This window comes from Delphinapterus leucas, chromosome 3 (assembly GCF_059928025.1).
Source record: "Delphinapterus leucas isolate spDelLeu-1000000601 "Yukka" chromosome 3, BTC_Dleu_Yukka2, whole genome shotgun sequence".
NCBI classification, from domain to species: domain Eukaryota; kingdom Metazoa; phylum Chordata; class Mammalia; order Artiodactyla; family Monodontidae; genus Delphinapterus; species Delphinapterus leucas.
This window is the reverse complement of record NC_143131.1, coordinates 32016805-32033883: the sequence shown is the minus strand read 5'-3', so window position 1 is coordinate 32033883 and position 17079 is coordinate 32016805. Positions and strand designations below refer to the sequence as shown.

The 17079-nt window shown below is 39.1% G+C and overlaps 2 protein-coding genes across 26 annotated transcripts in view; one reads left to right on the top strand and one right to left on the bottom strand.

Annotated features, from left to right (window-relative positions):
* Nucleotides 1-2651, top strand: part of CPLANE1 (ciliogenesis and planar polarity effector complex subunit 1) — a 128814-nt gene extending 126163 nt beyond the window's left edge. For 8 of the 14 annotated variants that reach the window (XM_089908766.1, XM_022599055.3, XM_022599104.3 and 5 more), the window contains 2 exons: nt 1486-1658; nt 2185-2651. In XM_089908766.1, the coding sequence (XP_089764892.1) occupies nt 1486-1658; nt 2185-2358 (347 nt within the window). In that variant the 3' untranslated portion in view covers nt 2359-2651. Of the gene's footprint in view, nt 1-1485; nt 1659-2184 lie in introns of those variants that run through there. The other 6 variants (XR_016392627.1, XR_016392626.1, XM_022599122.3 and 3 more) reach the window with 4 other exon arrangements.
* NIPBL (NIPBL cohesin loading factor) overlaps nt 1-17079 on the bottom strand; it is a 215050-nt gene that overhangs the window by 12411 nt on the left and 185560 nt on the right. For 11 of the 12 annotated variants that reach the window (XM_089908775.1, XM_089908777.1, XM_089908774.1 and 8 more), the window contains one exon: nt 1-17079. This exon is cut by the window's left edge and continues 12411 nt beyond it. In XM_089908775.1, the coding sequence (XP_089764901.1) occupies nt 16714-17079 (366 nt within the window). In that variant the 3' untranslated portion in view covers nt 1-16713. The other variant, XM_022599178.3, reaches the window with a different exon arrangement.

Below are 17079 nucleotides of genomic sequence, written 5' to 3'. Positions count from 1 at the left end.
AAGACAACCCATGGAATGGGAGAAAATTTTTGCAAACAATGTGACCAACAAGGGATTAATCTCCAAAATTTACAAATAGCTCATGCAGCTCATCGATATCAAAAAAGAAAAAACCCAATCAAAAAGTGGGCAGAAAACCTAAATAGACATTCCTCCAAAGAAGATATACAGATGGCCAAGAGGCACATGAAAAGATGCTCAACATTGCTAATTACTAGAAAATTGCAAATCAAAACTACAATGAGATATCATCTCACACCAGTGAAAATGGCCATTGTCAAAAAGTCTACAAACAATAAATGCTGGAGAGGGTGTGGAGAAAAGGAATGTTGGTGGGAATATAAATTCGTATATCCACTATGGAGAACGGTATGGAGGTTACTAAAAAATCTAAAAATAGAGCTACCATATGATCCAGCAATCCCACTCCTGGGCATATATCTGGAGAAAACCACGGTTCAAAAGGATACGTGTACCACAGTGTTCATTGCAGTGCTGTTTACAATAGCCAAGACATGGAAGCAACCTAAATGTCCATCAACAGAAGAATGGATAAAGAAGATGTGGTACATATATACAATGGAATATTACTCAGCCATTAAAAAGAATGAAATAGGGCTTCCCTGGTGGTGCAGTGGTTGAGAGTCCGCCTGCCGATGCAGGGGACACAGGTTCGTGCCCCCGTCTGGGAAGATCCCACATGCTGCGGAGCGGCTGGGCCCGTGAGCCATGGCCGCTGAGCCTGCGCGTCCGGAGCCTGTGCTCCGCAAAGGGAGAGACCACAACAGTGAGAGGCCCACGTACCGCAAAAAAAAAAAAAAAAAAAAAAAGAATGAAATAATGCCATTTGCAGCAACATGGATGGACCTGGAGATTATCATACTGAGCAAAGTACATCAGACAGAGAAAGACAAATATCATATGATAGCGCTTATATGTGGAATCTAAAAAAAATGATACAAATGAACTTACTTACAAAACAAACAGACTCACGGACTTAGAGAACGAACTTATGGTTACCAGGGGAGAAGGGTGGGGGGGAGGGATAGATTGGGAGTTTGGGATTGACATATACACGCTTGCTATATTTAAAATAGATAACCAACAAGGACCTACTGTAGCACAGGGAACTCTGCTGAATATTCTGTAATAACCTAAATGGGAAAAGAACTTGAAAAAGAATAGATACATGTATATGTGTAACTAAATCACTTTGCTATACACCTGAAACTAACACAACATTTTTAATCAGCTGTACTCCAATATAAAATAAAAAGGAAAACAAAAAAGGTGGCCAGAATTCAATTTCCTTCTCTCACACAGAATAGGAATTGCTAGAACCCTAAAGCCAACCATATCCAGACCTTGTGATTTAAATATTAGGTAAGGTGTGACTGCCTTGGGTTTGATTATAAAAGTCACTGTAAGTAACAAACTTATAAATGAATCAGTCCTAATGTATGCATTGTTCTTTTCCCTTCAAAGGGTCTAATGCTTCCTGTCTGCGGTGTACAGAAAATCACACAAGTGCTGGTCTTGCCCCTCAAACCAAGGAGGTATGTTTAGAGTATGAGAGAGAGGAGACTGTGGTGAGCCCCTGGATGGTACCTTCAGACATCCGTGCGATTCTGTATGAGAGTCCCAGTTCCCTTCTACAGGTACACGTTGTTCCAGGTTCCAGTTTGCCTAGTGGTTCCTTGGGTTCTTTAGGTTTTTTCGTTGTTGTTTATTTATTTATTTAGTGGGATGTAGACATACTGAAAGATTATTAGGTCAGTTTGAAGTAGCGATTCAAAGCATCTACACTTTTGGCTTAGTACTTCAGCATTTATCATGCAGAATTTTCCTTGACTGTGTATTTTCTTTTTAACCTAAAAAAAAAAAAAAAAAGACTCAAAAAACAAGACACAACAACAAAAATGTAAGAACAGATCATTGCACTATAGATATAAAAATCTATTCTGTCCCCTCTTCAGACCTGGTGCCAGCATCTTGTGTCAGGTGACGTTCATTCAGCCCATTGCCGATCTAGATGTGCTGGGCAACCACAGCCCTGGTTCCCTTCATATTTCCTTCAGTGTTTGGTGGATGAGCAGCTCTAGAATCTTTGGAAAATTTAGTTCATGTTCCATTTATTTTTTCTCAGGCTAGGACCACAACTTATTGTCTTTCTCAATTTGATAGGACTCATCACCAACTGAAGAAAAGCCAGAGCCTCCTTTCGGGGTGGGTGGCACGGACAGCTTGTCTGAGAGCACGGGCAGCATCCTCAGCAAGCTTGACTGGGATGCCGTCGAAGATATGGTGGCCGGTGTGGAGGACAAGAGCCCGTCTGTCCACTGGGCCCTGGACCTGTGAGACCTGAATGTCACTCTGCTTCCACGCAAAGGCCAGCAACTCAGTGTTGTAGTTCTGAAAGATTTGTGGGTTTAAGGGAGAGAAGTAATGAAAGAAGCAATGTGAATTTACCACCTGCAGGCATATTATTACCTGGATTAGACATTTTAAGAGGAAAAATAAACATTTCTCAATAAGTTTGCCTTCGAGGGAAAGGGGGTTAACTATAGATGTGTTATATGTTTTTGCATTTGCCTTATTATATTTAGGTATAATTTTTTAAATGATGAAATAAACAGTACCTTTCAAGCCAAGCTTGTATAATATTTAAGCTTCTTTCAATAAAAACCTTCTGTCTTGTCTCATCCTTTACCCCCTGAGTTTTGTTTTTTTTTTTTTTTGCAGTACGCGGGCCTCTCACTGTTGTGGCCTCTCCCGTTGCGAAGCACAGGCTCCGGACGCACAGGCCCAGCGGCCATGGCCCACGGGCCCAGCCGCTCTGCGGCACGTGGGATCCTCCCGGACCCGGGGCACGAACCCGTGTCCCGTGCATCGGCAGGCGGACTCTCAACCACTGCGCCACCAGGGAAGCCCAACCCCCTGAGTTTTAAGAAACAACCTTAGCTGGGTAAACCTGATAGGAAAAAAAAAAAAAAATGCTTTCATTGAGGTGAAGAAAATCACACTCTCACCAGAGACGCTCAATAATGAACTCCATTTTAAAAGATATCCTAAAATTGTGTAGGACTTGGCTGTGGGGTGAAAAGGAACCAGCCACCTTCCACTAATCCTGAACTTCTAAATAAAACATGTTCCACATGGGCCAGGTCTTCTGTCCTCTGCCCTGTATCGTGAAAAGCCTTGGAGGAAGAAAGAGTTGGATACTTTGGGTGCCTTGCAGAGTCTGGCCACTGCTACTACCCTGCACTTTGATCTCTGCCTTGTCGGCTCAGTGGGACCACTGTGGTCTGCTTGGACATAGCTCGTTATGCTGGAGTTGGGATAATACCCTTAAAGCAGAGAGCCAAGCATTTATGAGACTTACCTCATGAGCTTCCCTTCCCTCGGGGATCACTGTCTCGCACTGCATGCTGCTGTCCAGTGTCTAAAAGCAGTTGCCTCACATTTTTTGTCCAATTTTATGGTTAAGGCATGCAGACTAGTCACGTGCCAGTTACTTTGTCATAGCTGCAAGTGGAAGTCTTCTTGGTCTCAGTCAATTTTACATCCGTACAGCAAACCTGAAAATAAGGACTGAAGGAGGGTAGAGCATGTCAGCAGAAGGCTGATGGTCCTAGGCAGCCTCCAGCCTCTAGCTTGAATATGTTCTTAGTCTTCAAAAAACTGCAGTACGACAGTTTTGTAGCATGCCTGACACAGGAAACATCCTTACAAGGAAGGGTCTAGACTGCATACCTTCCAAACAAACAAGGGTTAAAAGAAGCAGTTTCCATATCTAGGTTTCAAGCACTTACCATGCTTGGGAATACCTCCAGTTATCAAAAGGATTCCCCAATTTCTCAAAACAATATTATTTTGCTCACATTTTTATTAGAAAATATACAGCATTTAGTATCATGTATATCTAAACTAAAGCCACATCTGAGTGTCCTGTTCTTAATTCTGGCTGAGTTTGGAATCTGTTAGCAAAGGAAGCTCAAACACAAAGCTGCCAAGAAATTATATCCATGGGACTGGCTTAAAAACACCAACTTCAGCCTTTCTTTCCTACTTCAGCTCCTACTGTTTCTAGCTTATAGTATATGCTCGTGTTTGATGAATTCACGAAAAGCCATTATAGCTTATACCCTTTTCTATTTCTCAGCAATTCAAATAATTATGTACCATGCTTTGTGTCCTGTTTAGCTTTTCTATAAGAAATCAAACCTTGGATCTTACTGAGGAAATCTGAGAGAAAGGAATTTTGTAGAAGTCACATTGGTAGCCCTCCAGAACTCCAGTTTCCTTTAAGCATTGCTTATACCCTGACCATTCATGTGTGTTCAGCATTTGGACTGTGACTCTATGTCATTAAGGTGACCCTAGTGGAAACTAATGCTTTCATTTTTTCATACAAATACTGAATCTGGGGAACATCTGAGAGGAAAGAATCCTTGTTAGTTAAGGTTGGTGTGTAGGTTAGGAATGAATCTATATATATATGGGGCCTAGGGCCAACTTCCATGGCAGGAGTTGCCTAGTTGAAGGGAAGAATTTTATGTAGGATTTTTAAAAACTGATACTAATTTTAAAAAGTATTTAAAATATATTCAAAGTCAGTAAAGGTAAAAAGCTGATTAAGATAACCAGCGTTAAGAATTTTAAAATGGTGAACTATTTTACCGTTTGATAAATTAATTTTATTCCTTCTAAGACCTAAGTGAAAGGATAATAAAAGAATTTTTAAATGTATAAATCAACACAAACGAAGAGAACTGGAGAGGAGATATCACTGGAGGAGAGAAGTCACAGGAGGTGTAAGAGGGTGAGGAGGCCGTAATAGAATTGGGGCAGAGGAGGATACTGATGGACAGTGAATGTAAGACTCAGAGCTGGCAAGCACAGAAAGGGACCCAGTGAGACAATCACGGTGTAAGTCTTAGAACAGTTGCAACTCCTCATCTCTGTATCCCTTGTGCAAAGAGCTCCCAGTAGCTATGCCCGAGGCAGGAGTCCAACTTCCCACCTGATTACTTTAGAGCAGAGATCAGCAAATCTGGCCTGCTTTCTGTTCTTGTAAATAAAGTTTTACTGAAAGACAACCTGCCCATCCATTCACATGATATCTACGCTGCTTTTGCTTGTCAGTGGCAGAGTTGCATAGTTGCTACACAGACCATGTGACTTGCAAAGCCTAAAATACTTATTTTCTGACTCTTTAGAGAAAGTTTGCCAACCACTGCTCTAGAGTGGAGCTCACCAGATGAAATCCACCTCTAAACCTTCAGAGCTTCAATAAAGAGCTTCAATAACCTTTCTAGTACCTTGCTCAAAAACCTGAATGGACAGTTAGGCATCACTTGACACAAAGAGAAAGCCCTTTTCATGAAAGGGAGAGTCAAATTTAAATGAGCAAAACAACAAAAAGATCATGCAAGAAAGAGAACAAGTGGTTTTTTAAAGCTAACAAATTGGAAGGCTCAGGCAACGACAGAGGAAGCCCCATTTTCGCATCTCTGTTAATAAAGAAGACATATTTCTTATTGGTGAGTGGCAAGAGTTCAACATCAATCGATTCCCATTTTAAAAACGAGTATACATGCATTCACCAAGTATATGTGTGGCCTCTTTGTCCCTACTTCTGGCTTTTGACGAGTGAGGGGCAGCTACTTGAGGGCGCCAAGCAGACTAAATGTTTGCAGAGCATTCCACCAGCAGATGGATGGGTGTCTAGATTTGGGGCAAATGGCAGCAAGCTGGACTGCAAGTCCAGGCTACAGTATGTTCTCCACCCTGGCTCTACTGACAATAAAGCTGTTAGTTTTATCTGTATCATCTGACTTCAGTTTATAATTCTAATCAGAATTCCAAGGAGTGAGGAATGGGATTTATCAGCCTCCTTAACTCTGAACACGTGAAGCATTGGCTGTGGCTTGAGCTCAGGCCTCCAAATGGCGAGAATGCTACTTTTTAATCTGACAGATAGATAAATATGAGATGTTGCATTCATAAAATAAAACAAGTTACTGTATGAAAGGAGCAGAGAACAAGAAGAAACTCTTTGAAATTTAAAATATAGCTGAAATAAAAATTTTAATAGCAGAGTTAGAAGATAAAGTCGAAAAACTCTCAAAGATAGACTCAAAAGACCAAAAAAAAAAAGAGCAAAAAAACGTAACTGAGGAGATCAGTCCAGGAAGAATAATACCTGACTAACAGAAATTATAGAGAGGGGCTTCCCTGGTGGTGCAGTGGTTAAGAATCCGCCTGCCAATTCAGGGGACACGGGTTCGATCCCTGGTCCGGGAAGATCCCACATGCTGCGGAGCAGCTAAGCACATGCACCACAACTACTGAGTCTACGCTCTAGAGCCTGCGAGCCACAACTACTGAGTCCATGTGCCACAACTACTGAAGCCCGTCCACCTAGAGCCCATGCTCCACAAGAGAAACCACCGCAATGAGAAGCCCACGCACCACAACGAAGAGTAGCTCCTGCCCGCTGCAACTAGAGAAAGCCTGCACACAGCAACGAAGACCCAACACAGCCAATAAATAAATAAATAATTAATTAATTAAAAAAAAGAAATTATAGAAGAAACCAAGGGGAAGAAATTAACAAAGAAAATTCTCCATAGCTAAGAACACAGATCAAAAGTCTATAACATGCCCTGTAGAATGAATTTCACAAAGAGATCCACTAAGAAACACCATAGTGAAATTTTACAATATGAGAAATAGAGAAAATATCCTAAGTTTCTAGAGCGGGAAAGCACAAGTCATAAACAAAGGAATAATCATCAATATGGTAGCAGCCCTCTTAACAGCAACAACACAGGCTAGATTATGGTGAAAATACTTTCAAAGGGAAAAATTTCAATTTAGAATTCTAGACCCAGCTATCAACCATGAGGTGAGAATAATGACATTTTCAGACATCTAATGATTCGAAAATTTTGTCCTTATGTGTCCATTCTTAGGAAACTACTGCAGGATATGCTCAAGCAAACTGAACATTTTTAAGCAAAAAGGAGGAAGTTTTGGGTTCCAGACATGGGTTCTGGATCCTACCAGAAGAGGGATAGAAAAAGTCTGGTAGAACACCTTTGCAGCAGTCCTGAAAAATCGGTCCAGATTGGTGCAAAAGTAAGAACAGCTCCAGGAAGGAGTTTCTTGATGGAGGAATGCAAGAGGGGCATGGGGGGAGAAAACTCAAACAAATGAATGATATGAAAGAAATCTGTAATTCTTTTGGAGCTCTATGTGGAAATTATGTAAGTGAAAAAGCAAAGCAATTTCACTAAAAGGAAAACAAGAATATACGATAAAGGAAATGTATTCATAGTAAACTTAGCTCTGATTGAACAATATTTACATAGTTTTATATTACATAAATTCCTATTAAATATACTGATATCCATACTGGGAGGAGAGGGAAAGACTATAAGAGCCAAGTCTTTATCATAAAAAAGTCAATAGGGGACTTCCCTGGTGGTCCAGTGGTAAAGAATCCACCTTCCAATTCAGGGGACGCGGGTTCGATCCCTGGTCGGGGAACTAAGATCCCACATGCCGCGGGGCAACTAAGCCCGCGTGCTCTAGAGCCTGCATGCCACAACTAGAGAGAAGCCTGCACGCTGCAACAAAAGATCCCACATGCCTCAACAAAGATCCCGTGTGCCGCAAAAATAAACTAAAATAAGTCAATAGATGATAATATAATTCAATATCTAAGTTCCAGAGTTAATAAATTGCAACAGTACATTCTTTAGAAATATGCATGTTAGTTACCCAAGGAAATCAGAGTGGTTGCCTGTAATTATATTAAAAGCCTGTCTCATTAAAATCTATCTTGGAATTACTCTGAACTGTATAAAAAGCAGGATTTTAAAGATTCAGTTGACAGTTTTAAGCTATCCAAGACTATTTTTCTCTTTTTTAGTTCCTTTCCTTACTTCAAATCATGGTTATTCCTCATGGGCTGTCCTCCAGATGAATCAGGGGTAAGTCTTGTTGTCTTTTGTGTGGATATCTACCCAGGAATACTTGTCTCACTCATCCAAACTTACTAAGGAAATTCACACCTGTTCTCTCCTCGTTACAATTTAATTTTTAATTGTTGGCCATTATTTTAGCCTACCAAAGCTATGTGACCAACTTAAACATCCTAACCACTTCTACAAATAAGGCTACTTCTCTCCTTCTACCACCACCACCCCAGCCAGAGTTATCATCATCACCTTCCACAGGGCGTTATCGGTCCCCCTCATATCATTGTCAGTGCTCTTTAAAAAATGCAAATCTGGACTTCCCTGGTGGTGCAGTGGTTAAGAATCCGCCTGCCAATGCAGGGGACACGGGTTCAATCCCTGGTCTGGGAAGATCCCACAGGCCACAGAGCGACTGAGCCCGTGCGCCACAACTACAGAGCCTGCGCTCTAGAGCCTGCGAGCCACACAACTGCTGAGCCCATGCGCCACAACTACTGAAGCCCATGCACCCTAGAGCCTGCGCACCACAACTACTGAGCCTGCATGCTGCAACCACTGAAGCCCGCGTGCCTAGAGCCTGGGTTCCGCAACAAGAGAAGCCAGCGCAATGAGAAGCCCTCGTACAGCACCAAAGAGTAGCCCCCGCTCTCCACAACTAGAGAAAGCCTGTGCACAGCAATGAAGACCCAATAAAGCCAAAATAAAATAAGATAAAATAAATTTAAAAATAAATAATTAAAAATGCAAATCCGACTTCACAAAAGCAAATCCCTGTTCCACTTCCCACCTATCTTAATTTCTTAATGGCTCCCCATTGCTCATAGGACATCCTTAACATGGCCTACAAAAGCGTGATTTGGCCCATCTATTTCATCAGCTTCATCATTACTCTTTTTTTCTCTGCCATTCACAGGAACTGCAAAGTTTTAAGCAATGTGCGCTTTTCTTCAGGCCCTTTGCATATGCCTTGTCATCAACTTGGGATTCTTCTTGCATCCCCTTCTTTCATCTAATTTTTTTTCCCTCAGACTTTATAGAGTTCAACCATCATGTCCCTAAGGAATGAACTGCTGGGAACAAAAAAAAAAAAAGAGAAGTTCTCCCTTTTATCAGTGGTTCAACCAACATTATTTGGTATCTATTATATATATTACATGTCAGGCTTTATCCGAGGATTAGTTTCACTTGGAGAAGGAAGCCTTTCTTGTCTCCCCCAACCCTCCAGACTATTTTAGTGCTACATACTCTCATGATTTCTGTTACTTTTCCTTTTAAGCACTCATTTCAACTGTAACTTAATAACTATAATTGTGTACTTTGTGGTTAATTTCCTATCTCTTCCACTAGAAACACAAGCTTGTTGCCAATGGGTCCAGCACAGTTTGTTGCTGATAGTATGCACTCAGCAAATACTTGTAAAATAACTGAATTTGCAAAAACTAAAAGTAATGAACCAGTGTCAATACCAAGTGATCTCCAAGACAAACAGTATGACAGGAAAAAAAAGAGGTAGAATCCAATGCTTTCAGCTCAGGAAAGGAGTACAGAATGTAGCCTGTGATTCCTTCATCTCTGCAGTACCAAACTCCACCTGTTCACTTGATTCATTCATTCCTACGGTCACATTCCCTACCTGGTTTCCAGAACCACTCTACCTCAGAAATCCCACACAGTCCTCTGACTTTATCACTCCACTACTCCACTTCTGCCACTCTCATTCTACTTGCTCTCCCACTTCATGGAGACCTTTGAACTTTGATCCTTCCATTTTCTCTCAATCCAGCTCTTCAACTATGCCCCCAACAAAACTCCCGCCCCCCGCTCACTGGTGAGTCACTCCTGCTGTGCAGCTGAGTGCTGCTGGGAAAAATAATGCAGTTTGGCATCTTCACAATCCCCCACATTGTAGCCAGTGAGTGCTTTTTCTGAACCACAACCCTGAGGATATTTACTGTTTAAAGCCCTTCCAAACTCTTAAATACGCTTTTTAGGCCCTTTATTATCTGCTTTTCTCTCTAGCTTCACTTGTCAGCATTTCAGTACTCTGTTGTCTCTCTTCCTGCCCTTGCCACTCTCCCTGATTCTCATTTATTTCTCAACTCAACCACAATCTGGCTTTGCTCTCATCCTCCCTGAAACAACTCTCCCTAAAATTTACCATTTACATCCTGAATGGCGGGATCAAGCATTTTTCAGTCTCAGTCTTACTGTGGCATTTCACGTGCTGCTCTCTACCTTCTTGAAACTCTCTAATCCCTTAGTTCTGGATTCTTCCCAGACTTCTAATCATTTCACCTGCCTCCATCACAAATGCATATTTTCTTGCTGCACCTTAAATGTTAGTAGCCTCCAAGGTTGTTCTTTGGCTCTGCTCTGCTTGCTGTAACTACAGCTTACGTGGCTGATGAGTCCCAAATGTAGCCCTTGACCAAACGTCCCCCCGAAAGTGTCATGTTCCCACCTTCTGCACATCACCTGAACATCCCATAGGCACTCACTTTCAACAGATTTAAAATTGAACCTAGTCATCTAAAGTAGAGAAACCCGATAGATATTCTAGACAACTGTCTTCTTTTACCTTATCAGTCAACTGTCAAGTCTTGCTGTTTTTAGTTCCTAAATACATCTGCAATCTCTCCAATCTTCTTTATCCCTACTATCGTCATTATCCTAGTTCAGGCTCTAACCATCCCTGAGACTATATTGCACTAATATCCTCTTCTTGACACCCTTAAATCTATCCTCTAGTAGCAGCCCGAGTGAGCTTTCAGTAATCCCTTGCTTAAGGTCCTTCCACTCCCTACACATTTACATTCTCGTAATTCTATACTTACCTCTCCCTAGTTCTGTAACTTCATTATTCGATACTTTACTACTCACACCCTGTGCTGCTCACACTTCAAGTTCCCACTTAGCATGGCTAAATGATTTTATTTACCAAACTTCATGTAACACTTATTTCTGAAACAATGGCTTCAGACTATGTCTTCTGACTTCTCATCAATCCAAGTTTTAGTCTTCTATATTAAGCCAGGTAATGTAAAAGATAATTAAAAATAGAACACATAAAATATTAAATTTTGGGCTTCCCTGGTGGCGCAGTGGTTAAGAATCCGCCTGCCAATGCAGAGGACACGGGTTTGAGCCCTGGTCCAGAAAGATCCCCCATGCCGCGGAGCAACTAAGCCCATGCCCCACAACTACTGAGCCTGCGCTCTAGAGCCCACAAGCCACAACTACTGAAGCCTGTGCACCTAGAGCCCGTGCTCTGCAACAAGAGAAGCCACTGCAATGAGAAGCCTGCGCATAGCAACAAAGACTAGCCCCCACTCACCGCAACTAGAGAAAGCCCGGGCACAGCAACGAAGACCCAACGCAGCCAAAAAATAAATTAAAAAAAATATATATATATATACCTACTACATTTTACCATATCCATTTATCTAACAGGATGGTAGGCATCTTAAAAGTTACATTTAGCCATCAAGTAGCCTTCATTCAGATCTCAACGTGTGCCTGAAGAATGACCTGACGAAATCTTCCTTATTAAGCACATCTGGAGGGTTGCTCTTGGCTCACTCTTGGCTCTAAGTAAGTATGTAGCTTAGCTTATAGGTAACAAGTCACCTCTTTGAGCTTCAACTTCACCTTAAAAAGAAGGGTTTGTATTAGAAAGGATCTCTTAACTTGTAATCCATAGATTTTCAAGTCAGGTCATTCATACATAGACCTGGGTGGGGTAACCATAAATCCCTTGAAATTGTATGCACAATTCTGGATATAAATTTGTTCAGTTTTCTAAGGAGAGAGAGTTCATGGTTTTCATTAGGTTCTCAAAGAAGTTCATGAATTACAAAGTGGTTAAGAACATCTGGATTAAAGGATTTCTCAGATTCCTCATATTGTGTAATTCTGTATTTTTAAAACTATGGAATGTGCAGATCCACTGTTGGTTTAGCTTTTATGACAAACCTAGATTATAATTACTTTTCCCTTTCATTTCAGAATCTAAATCTAATAAGGGTAAGCCTAAATTATAATTCTAGGCAAGTTATGATCAAGCCAAACTTACAGGCATGTCTTAGCAGAAGAAAGGCTAATGTCAAAGGTGAAAACCCTAGAACTACTTGACAAAGTAACACAAAATAACTTTTCATTTCTAAGGGTCTAAGTGACTGAGATTAAACAATGACTGAAAAAAATAACAAATACAAACACAGAGGCAAAATTCCATTCAGCAAAAACTGTAATGCCTATGAACTATAGAGTAAAAAATAATCAGTTTGTAGTCCACTTATTTCAAACAATAATTAACACAAAAGTTTCTAACAGAGGGACTATAATCCTAGGGTATCCTCTGTTATCTATTTAAACCTCTGTTTCCTTACTTCAGTTCTGTATCTCCAATTGCTTGCTTGGCATTTGCCAAGTAGAATTCAAAGGATGTTTATCACCATCTGTCTGAAAACTAGACCTATCTCCTTACTTCATTATCTCTGTAATGGTACCTCTGTTCTAATTATCCACGCTCAAGAATAAATACATGAGTTTGGATGAGAGACGACTCTTAAATGTACAATAAATTCAGGTAAGAAAAATGATTACAAACCAGAAAATAACTGTTATCCCTCTATTTAGAATTAACTATTTTCTTAAGAATCCGAAGACTTTATTCATGAAAAATTTGCAAATAAAAGGCAGATGAAGATACATATAAAAACTAAAAAAGGACATATTTTGAGGAAAGTGAAAATATGAACACTTACTGGATACTTGAGGTCAAGGAGTATTTAACATTTAAAGATATTTTTATAGATGAAATAATATGATGCCTCGGATTTGTTTCAGAAAAATGAGGGAGAGGAGTGTATAGGGTATAATGCAAACAAGCTTGATCAGAAATTCAGAATTGATTGAAACTGAGTGGTAACTACATGGTGGTTCCATAACAAAAAGTTAAAATAGTTAAATTCCGATGAGAAAAAAAAATTGTGTGCATATGGCATCACTATGAGCAACGAAGCCATACACAACGGGAGTCTTAAAAAGGAAGGGTGGGTTGGTGGTTTTCTCTTGGTTGTCATGCAAAACGTATGAGGATTTTATGACCACTTGGTCAATATACTATACAAACTGGAATTTGGTCAGTGACCTTTCTATCATACCAAATTTACACACAAATGTTTCTCAGATGGGACCAATAGGACAAGTGAATTAAAAAAACCTTCGCATAAATAAAAATCAATTTGTGTAATAAGTATCTCCTATGACAAAAATTAGCTAAGGGTTAAACTTCATAAATAGTTTTAAAATGAGCAAGGCAAAAGGTTCACACAAGCAGAACTTTTGTAGAGCAAACATTACTATCGAATGTTTCAAATTATTATTTTTAATGGGTAATCTGATGCATTTTATATTTGCAAAAGTAATCTTATTCCAGTTGATATCAATATTTCTAAAGATGCAGACTACCTGGACATTAAGATAGGGACCAGGATGAGTGCTTTATGCAACTAAAAATGGTGTGTGGGAGAACCATACGCCTTCCTGGTTAAATTCACTTTCTAAATGAAGGTATGATAAATTTGCTTGCTGGTCATGAAATCTATTGGGTTGGCCAAAAAAGACTTACCTGTCTTCATGAAACAGACTACAGTTGTTACAAATTGCCATGTCCTTCAGTTTACCTGCTAACAATTCAAATACTCAATATATTAACAGAATAAGCCATATACTACTTTCCCCTAAAAGTTCAGAATTTCTTCTCCTAGAGGTTACTAAATTCTATTTCCTGAATTTGTATCTTGGTACGGATTTTTAAAAAAATGACCCATTCGTCAAAATAACAACAAATAATTTAAATAAGAAAATATTAAATTTCATATTAATATAAAAAGTGAAGGCATACTTAGAAATGTTCATTTCAAATATAACCTCTTTGCAATACAAATCAATAAAACATGGTACAGCTTACTACTTATCAACAAACTATAGATTGAAATTTGTAAATTCCCAATACACTTCAAAATTTTGATTTTGTACAATTGACTGCCAAGGCCTTAACTTATTTTAGTGTTAAGACCTAAAATCACATTTGAGAAATCTACTATTTGAAAACCTTGGTTTGTATATTTAAGGGTTTCATCAATTATACCAATATTAATATATTAATAGCTAAAATATTGGAGCTTAGGGTAGATGGAAAATTCCTGAAGACAGCAATTCATCTATGACCAACCAAGCTAACAGAAGCATTACTCTAAATAGGATCCCCAAGTATAGATACTCTAAGGATCCTTTAAGAACTGTTTACTTTCAAAAACGATCCTCTCCTTTAATGCCTGATGCTCAATTAACTTAGAGTAGTGAGATGCAATTACTCCAACTCCAAATTTAAATCCCTATTATAACATTTAAAAGTAGATTACTGAATCCTGCTGAGCCTCAGTTTTCCTTATCTACAAAATGGGGAAAAAAGATTTAACTAGCAGAGTTTTGGTAAAAATTAAAAGACACCATGGGGACTTCCCCGGTGGTGAAGTGGTTAAGAATCCACCTGCCAATGCAGGAGACAGGTTCGAGCCCTGGTCCGGGAAGATCCCACATGCCGCAGAGCAACTAAGCCCGTGTGCCACAACTACTGAGCCTGTGTTTCTAGACCCCGCGTGCCACAACTGAAGCGCACGTGCCTAGAGCCCATGCTCCGCAACGAGAAGCCACCTCGATGAGAAGTCCACGCACTGCACAGTAGCCCCCACTCGCCGCAACTAGAGAAAGCCCGCATGCAGCAACGAAGACCCAACGCAGCCAAAAACAAACAAATAAATAAATGTTCCTTTAAAAAAAAAAATCCATGCATCACTGAATGTCAGCATTCAAAACTGGCTGTTTTTTTTTACCCATATCTCTATTCTTTAAAATTCTAGAGGCTGGGTTTTACATTCTACTTTTCCTAACTGGTATTTTACTCTTATTGATATATCATTGTTGTTTTCAAAAGCCACCTCAAATCTTTTGCTGATAAAACTCCAGAGGCGAAAAAACCCAATCTATAATAGTTTTGTCCCACGTAGTTCATGGTAAAAAGGAAGAGGAAACATGCAATTAACTGGAAGAAAAAGAAGAATGAGAAAACATTTCCTTCAAGAAAATGTTCTGAAATAATTCCACATAGGAAATGGATCCTGTAAAGGTATTTTCATAGTGGTTTAATAGGTGTTCACAAAAAGGTATTTTATGGCAATGTCACTCTTCCTCACAAATTGAGTGTCTTCATTTATTGGCCAATTTCATAAAACTTAACATTCTAGAGGTCAGATTTAAAAAGCTGACTTAAAAATAGTACATATTTTTAAAAAGACTTAACTTTGAAACAGACCTCATCCCCTGTAAATTTTAGGCATTACTATTTCTGAGCATCAACTATGCAAATCAACTAATTAAATACCCACCTCCCCATCTGTAGTAACAGATAAATGACAACTGCTCCCAAAAGATGTATAAAACATTTAGAATAGAAAATGAGTAAACATCTCAACTAGTAAAATTATTCCTTTTTCAGCATTAAAAAATAACTTGTGAAAAATGTAATGTTATTATGAAGTGTCATAGTCATCTCAATTCTATTTTGAAAATAACACATGGCATAATTTTAACTAAGAGAAATGCTAGTTTTCCAAAATAGCATGACTGTTACCTTTCCCCAAGACTGTTATCTTTTCCCAAGGTTTAAAAAATAAATATTACCATCATGACATTACTAGAAAGAAATTGAAGCATACAAGGAATAAACTATAGTTTCTTTTTATATCAAAATGTACTCTTGAAAATGTGTTTGGCACAGTGCTAAATCATATATAGTTAATACTAAATATTGCAGGATACAATAAAACCCTGGAATTAATTGTTTACACCCTCTTATGGGAATGAAAATAATAGATACCAATTATTCAGAAGTCAGCCTATACAAACTGTATAAACAATATTTTGTTTTGAAAACCAGTGATATAATAAATTTTACATAAAAGACTGCAAAATAATATAAATGGATTTAAACAGATCTTTACAATAAGAAATTCAAATGGAAACAGACAAGTAACAAAGAGAAGTAAAAAAATTTATTGCAGTATTCGCTCCACCAGATTGCCTGGGGATCCCTTTTCTTGTATTGTTTTCAGGGTGACCTAATACATCAAAATCTACATTTACAAAAACTCCTTCTGCAGATAGGTCATAGATACTGCATGCTTTTTTTTTTTTTTTTTTTTTTCCAACAGAATAAATTATATATCCAGGAGATTCTGCCATTTTACAGCCTGGAAAAAACAATGCTTCCCTGGAAACTGGGCTAAGCTAAAGAAAGCCATCCGCTGCTAGGTTAAACTCCAAGAACACTTTATTAAGAACATTAACAGACTAATTTCCAACATTCACTTGTTTATTTTTTAAACAGAAAGTTTTTTTCCAAGATATAAACAATTTTTGTTAAACTATAATACAGTGGGAGTAAAAATGAACTGAGAATCTGTTTCTGCTGCACAACAGCGAAGGGAGCTCCCACAAAAATGTTTTGCCCAACATTTCCTTCTTTTGTTCCTGCATCCCAGGTTCCATTCTTACTCTTCATAAAACTGATTTTTTTTTTTTTTTGCCAGAATGTTGATATTTCAAGTTTCTCTGCCTTTAAAAAAAAACTCCTGTAAATTTGGCTGCATGTACAAATTCATTAGCTGGAAGTCCCGTCCTTGGCGGCATACAGGGATCGTAAAGTCTGAACAACTTTATTAGTCAGCTTATTAGCACTCGTTAGAGCAATTTTTTTGTAAATAATGTCTGACTCTTTAATAGTGTCTACCCAAGGCACCAGTTTGCGGCCATCACGGCGCTTAGCCTCAGTCCAGGAGCCACTGTAGGAGCCTGCCATCCACTGAACACTGAAGCCATTGCTGGTTTTCTGTACTACTCTTGCAATTTGTGGTCGATCTTTGTACTTTGGACAGCAAATAGCGATGACATCCATGACGTCAACACTTTCATTCATCTGTGCTGCCAACTCCGTAGAGTCTGAATTTCGTTTTGACCTTCTCAATGA